Raw genomic sequence first — 7,166 nt, forward strand, 5'->3', positions numbered from 1 at the left:
TTCAAACAGAAATAAGCTTCAGAGTTTAATACATCAGATCATAATCTATGGTAAACATTTGTAATAACAAAATAAATTCTGAATGGCACCGTGATTGCATTCTCATGAGTACGATCCCGTTGAATTGAGATATAAGATGGTAAGCTTACATTTAGGATTGGTCTCCGCTGCGCTCGAACTAGATATGGCAGGCGTAGTCGCAAAGTGCGGAATTTAATTCTACGCCCAACGTTGCACGTTGTCGTGTCGCATGCTCTGTTTAACTTTGCTAATAATTGAAACTAAAATGGTTGCGTAGTAGCACTTTGTAAAAATAATACTACAAGATATAAGAAAGACACTGGGATTGTATATCATCAGTGATCATTTTATATTTTATTAATTTCAGTGTAAAATAACATGAAGTGTATGTTACAAAATTTGAAAGAAGCCATTGAGTGTCAAGATGCCACACACAAGCATCTAATAGTTGCCGTATTAAAAAAGCTTTTGTTCTTAGGTAGTACGGTATCTAGTTGTAGTCGGTATCTAAAATGGTCTATGAAGTCTTGACGGACCAGTAAACTCATATAAGTAGTTGATCTACTTATATGAGTTTACTGGTCCGTCTTTGTCTTACTTTATCGCTTTAAAACTGAACTGAACTGCTTCTCAGACTGAAACACAATAACTGAGAAACGGTTGTGATGCCATCTACGATGCCTGCATCATGTCCACTGCAGTATCGCCCTGCCCATAAATATTTATCAACATGTTCTTTTGCCTAACTCGGAGGTTTACTTGCTGTTTGTATGCAGATTCGAAGCACTGAAGAAATTGATCCGGCAAGAACATCTCCGCGAGTTGCAGAGGAAGTACGAGACGGAGCAGAAGCACGAGTTAAAGGAGATTGCCGCTGGACGAGGGTATGTCTTTTGTTATCTTTTTTATTTATTTATAAGTCACGGGTACGTAAGAAACAAATCTGTGCATTGAATATTTTTTTATTAGCTTATTGGCTCCCACTGCTGGACAAAAGTCTCCTCTGCTTTACTCCATTTATTGCGATTCTTTGTCAGCTCCGACCAGGTCTTGTTTTAAGTATCCAGATCGTCACGCCATCGTTTTCGGGGTCTGCCTCGCCATCTTTGCCCATCCCAATGCGTGACGACCTTTGCCCATCGGTCTGTGTACATCCGACATACATGCAGAGCCCAGTTCCACTTTAGCCTGGTGGTTTTTTGTCCCACATCAGCAATTCCAGTTCTGAAGCACATTTCTGTATTTCTAATACGATTGATTTGTTTGACTCCATAGCTCGCTGAGAAACATGGAGTTTGGAATTCTGATTTCCATAAGTGACCATGTCTGTGCACCATAAGTTAGGATGGGCAGGATTCACATGTCGACGAATGTGCGCATTAGTGACAGGGGATCACCTCCCTTTATAAAGTGATTCATGGACCAGAAGCTCTTCCATGCATTCTCGATACGGCCATCGATTTCCTTCTTTCCTGTTTTCCTTCTTCCTTGGCTGTTTTCGAAGGATGCTATCTGGCTCAAATATAATTTCTGGTACATTATATTTGTTACTAAATGAATACTTAATGATGAAAACTAAAAAAGTAGTTATATAGAATGAGGCAACGTATTGGCAACATATTATCACGCTAGATGTAGTCATAGTATTTTTGGTGCTTTATAGCATCCACATAGACGACGTCGTGGGCAGCAGCTAGTCTTTAACTGTAAGAATTATGTGATCTGATAAGAGCACATTAAACAATCACCTAATGTAGTGAGACAATCCTGATTACATCACACATGAGTAATTTATTTTATATGTAGTTCAAATTTTGTCTCGCGTTTATTATGTTAGAAATATCGACTATCCGCCAGTTCTCGTATTTTTTAGAGGTCCGTATACAAATAATGGAATAATATGTATTTTTATTTCCAGTAAATTGAAAATATAATCATAAGCATATAACCAACAAAATCGAATAGTAATTTAACTGTTCAATATAGTTTTATGTCATTGGCAAAGAGTAAGTGGTTATTTATATTCTGAAATATAGTTCGTAAAACTAAGAATAAAATAGGACCTAGATGGAATCCCTGAGGAACGTTTTGGTAAAAGTTTCGTATGTAAGCCCTTAAGTGGTTACACGATGGATTCTATTACATAGGTATGAATCAAACCATTGCAACAAATTCCTAGTGATTCCACAATTTACTATTTTTTTAGTCAAGTATAAGTGTTTACTTTGTCGAAGGCTCTATTGAAATCTGTGTAGATGCTGACACATTAAATTGTATTTATTTGGTTGCTGCCGTACAGTGATGACTTCGCTTACGGGACATATGGAGAACAAGAACCCCGAGGTATGCAGCCAATCGAGTATCCCGCTGATGATCCAACTACGCGACATGCCAACAAGTAAGTTTTGAGGATTTTCGTAAATATCATGCAACGAATATTGCAAATCGGCATCATCACACGGATCAGGGAAGTTGAAACACTTTCATCATCATATCAATATTGTGACGTAAAGAAATCATTCAGGCAACTTAGACTTTTACTCTGAATCACTGCTATATGAGCATCTCACCAGTGTTCATATAATCTCAGTGCATCCTGAATTAAATTTCTCACACACTCAACTTCTTTGGCATACGTAGAGAGGTGCGGTCTCTCTGCATTTTCTACTATATACATTTGGAGGAATTCTCAAGGTCCACTACTTTCTCCATCTTGATGTTTGACATTCCACATTCTTAAATAATTTACCTCTGGTATTGTAGATTTTCTGATCTCATCACCTCATCAATATTCTCAAACACATATTCTGTCTATATAAGGAGCTTTGATGAATCAATAATACACGTGGGAGGCTTCTTTGTACAGGATGCAGACTAGCAGACGATTTCATAAAAAAAAATAGGACCATGCAACCAAAATTTGTGTTTTGGTTAGATTTAACATTTTATTTCTCAAGATGGCACAGGTACGAATATGCTCAGATTTAAAGAATTTTTCAGAATCTGCTGCATTGTAATGCGATATTTATAACCTAGGTCCTAATGAATCAATAAGGGAAAAATTTAAAGAAATAAATAAACATTTTGACTGTTGCATCTCAATAATATATTCTTGGTAATGTTCTATATGCTCATAAGCACATTAACGAATTCGCTAGTAACTGGGACATTTATAAGTCAAGTTAGTAAGTCTTTTATTGGGCGATGTATATGCTTTTACAACATGATCCAAAAAAACAAATATTTGATAATTCTAAAGTATTGTTAATAACATTTGTGTGGTAAAGGTTACTATAAGATTAATGGCTTTCCTGATGATACCAGAGACTGGGAATGGAGCGAACGCCCTCAACCTATTTAACAATAATTTGATGCCGTTATTTCGATTCATGCAATTGGATTAAATAAGTATGTTAAAATTCCGCGATGACATAAGTTTTAAGACATATATTATCTATATTGTAAAGAATTTAAAAAAAAGAATCCAACTGAGTTTCTTGCACCCGTTCTTCTCAGGTCTGAGGCACACTAATTTGAATGAGTGTTTTTAAATCCTACCTTGTATAAAATTATTTGAATTTGAATGAGCAGGGCGTATGTATAACTTACTGTCATGTGAACGACTTGCTCGTCTCGTATTTTTTTTCTCATAAATTACACATCAAATAGACCGAATCGTAATCATTTTCTTTAAGCAAATTTGTAATCTGTACAGGAAACCACCGACTGGCAGCCGGCAAATCTCCCAATTCAACCGTTACTCTGACGTCATGCTCCCCCCAGTCCGTCGCAACTTCTACCACCCCTACATGGAGTACACGCTCCCCGAGTACGTCCCCTACATCTACTGAACGATACCACGACGGACGATCAAACATTCCGGGAGGGAAATCTCCGTACAATTCTCTGGCTTTAAACCCAATTATCAGTATTAAATCATATCTCTATCATATCTTCGCTTTGCCGATGCGAGCTTTATTTTTATATCTTTGTAGATGCTTTACACAAATATTTTATAATGTAAGAATAGTCCTTTTAGAAATCTTGAACACGGATCACAAAAATTAAGGGATATCTTTAAAACAATAACAATAATTAAAATAAATAAGAAGCCTTATTTTGAAAGCCTTTGCCACAAGAGAGAACTTTATTTTATTTTGAAAAATATCAAAATTGATGACTAAAGAGTTTACTGTTTTGTAACAAACATGGACGATGGATGTGATTGGCTCCTCACACGTGTAAAATCATGTCTGTGGTTGTATCTTGACACCGGAAGTGCAGATATCTCAAGTTTTTTGTGATTCGCGCTCTCGAAATTATTGATTTTTTGATTAGTACTTTACAAGATCAATTATTTTACCCTGTAGCGTCAATTTGGACGTTGGATTGACAATAAAAATCAATGTTTACAATTATTGATGTTTATTAGACTAGTAATTGTATAGTGTAATCCAATTAATAGATAATATCGCTATTGTTTATCGCTTGCTTTTAAATATAATTAATATTTCATAAATAATTTTATAGAGGCTATTTCTATGTTCCAAAAGTTGCTGTCTCCAGTGACACTCCTGTCTTAAATACTTTAAAATACCAACGAGTCAATCTGTTTGAACAACTGAGATGGATAAACAGTAGAGTCAGATTCTTAAACAATTCCGGTACTAACATATTTTAGGCATACATTTTTATTGGGAAAAGGAGGTCCATGCTAAGAATCTCCTAGGAATACAATAATTTATAATCCTTTCTCAGAATTAATAATTGTTAAAGAAAGTGGCGCCATCTCTTGTCTGTCTAACCACAATAACATAAAATCATAACTAATATTTCAATAAAGATTGTGGAATCCACGGGTACGTCAGAGCCCGACATTCTCGTGGATAGGATTACACTAAAATCGTTCTAGTCATTACTCACTGGCTCTTGAGGTATATAAAGAGTGTAATCTCGATGGCTTGGCACAAATGTGTTTACGATTTAATCAATAAATAACCACGTAGCTTATTCGAATATTTACTGAATTGTTGTGATTACGATTAGTCGCTATTCTTCGGAGAATGTAGCTTGATTAAAATAACACATGCCTAACGTAATAGTTAGCTTCTAATGTGGACTGTATTCTTTACCACATACTCAACATCACAAAACATAATATTTTTTGTCAATAATCAATTTTCCGTGACAATATACAAATAAGTGTGAGATATTTTAATGAATGTTATTCTAATCAAGCTAAATTTATTAGATCTAAGATTATTATCTGATATTAAAGATTCAAAAGCCTTCGAGACGGCCAAGTCGGTGTCGGTAACGTGCGGTGTGAAATGGTCTTTGCTGAAAATTTTCGGATATATTTTGGATGCACTATCCGACCCGATGGACTATGCTTTAATATGTTAAATGTTTCGTGTTTATTATAGATATATAAGCATAGCGCAAGAAGCGCTTCTATTAATATCAATTAATGTTTGTAAGTGTAGGTGTGTTCGCAGCCTAACTTGTCTTCAAAATGGTTTTAAAACTTATGAAATGTGACCTGTTCTTGCTTGTTACAATAATAATATTAAAACAAAGCATTTACATCAATAGTTCTCTTTTTAAGTTAAAACCTATAAATACACAGGAACTTATACGACTAATTTGTTTGTTGCTGGTCAATTATTGATACATATTACACCATATTATTATTACCATAGGCAAATGTAGAGTCAATCTAATCATTGAACAATTGACGAACTAGACACTTTCAAACAATAAAGAAGATCAGCTAAGTCAACTTGGCGTTTTTTTTTATAATTTCGAGACTCAGAAGGCTGCGAAAGAAAATTGTTAACTATTTACGTGTTAGGTATTGTATAATTATCGTCTTGACTTGTGTAACCGACGGTTGAGATCGTCATAACTTACAGACTATAAAATTTGGCTTTAAAATATTATATTACATTATTACAGCTTTAAGCTAATCAATTCGTTAACCTTCTATTCGTTGTAACGGGACGGGGCACCAGGTCCTCCCCGTCATTACTATTATATACATTAATTTACACAATATGATATTTTAACAATATTCTGTAGAAATTTACAAAATTATTTTAGTTACTACGAGTCAGTTTGTAACAGTTTAGCGAACTTTTTACGTGTTATAGTTATTTAAAATGTGTCTATAATCTAGAACTTACTACGGACATATCTGTTCTATACGGAGACATATTTCACTGTCATATCACAATTTTAGGAATCTTTAACCGTGGAATGATAACACAAATCTAGAGTTCTTTCCGTGGTATTCAATGTCACAGTTAGCCGCATATCAGCTCGTGGACTTCGTGCGTTTTTTAAACTGTGGTACTAATAGATTTGTGCTATGATTCCGTGAAACTTGCAACCTGAGGCGATGTCAAATTGTATTTACTATTTATCTAGCTACTGAATATTATTATGAATAGTGGATTGTGACAATAATTCTAATAATGCGACTATAAAGTTGACAATAATAATTCCTTGACAATAAATGTTAGTATTGAGGATGAGTTGTATTTAATATACAGTAATCAATAGATATAATGTATTAAATTATAATTGGTGTTTTATTTTTTAATAAATATAGTTACTTACTCCTGAGCAGATCGTCTTTTTATTTTTCACATTTCCCTTTCCGCTTTTTTTGCAATGAACTTTATGCATTAATATGTTCATGCAAAAGTCAACGAGCTTTACAACTTGATGACTAGCAAGAGTCAATTTAAAGTCAAAGTCAAATAAACTTTATTAAATTAGGCTTAATCTAAGCGCTTTTGAATCGTCGCTATAAAATATTTCTATTAAATTACTGAATCTACCATATGTTCGGAAAAAGTAGAGCTCGTGAGAAGAACATACAAGAAACTCAACGGCCACACTCTTCAATCAATAGAGTATTTTACAATGGCTTTAATATACAAAACAAATTAGTTTGTAAGGTGCTGCTAATACATGGCTCACGTCTAAAGTTAAAAGTGTTTTAAACATTAAATATTTCATAAAAACTATTAAAGAATAAACTGTATAAATATAAATTATCATATATTGGATGCATCAGCCTTTAGACCTTGAGCCTATTAACACGTCCTATATAAGCCTATTTATACCATTTTGCCTGG

General features: G+C 34.3%; 1 protein-coding gene across 1 annotated transcript in view; it reads left to right on the top strand.

Annotated features, from left to right (window-relative positions):
- Positions 1–6,606, top strand: part of LOC126974787 (uncharacterized) — an 82,512-nt gene extending 75,906 nt beyond the window's left edge. Inside the window, exons 6-8 of the mRNA XM_050822469.1 lie at positions 798–905; positions 2,321–2,419; positions 3,737–6,606. Coding sequence (XP_050678426.1) covers positions 798–905; positions 2,321–2,419; positions 3,737–3,872 — 343 coding nt within the window. The 3' untranslated portion in view covers positions 3,873–6,606. The remainder of the gene's footprint in view (positions 1–797; positions 906–2,320; positions 2,420–3,736) is intronic.
- The last annotated feature ends 560 nt before the right edge of the window (positions 6,607–7,166 follow it).

This window comes from Leptidea sinapis, chromosome 33 (assembly GCF_905404315.1).
Source record: "Leptidea sinapis chromosome 33, ilLepSina1.1, whole genome shotgun sequence".
Lineage (NCBI taxonomy): Eukaryota > Metazoa > Arthropoda > Insecta > Lepidoptera > Pieridae > Leptidea > Leptidea sinapis.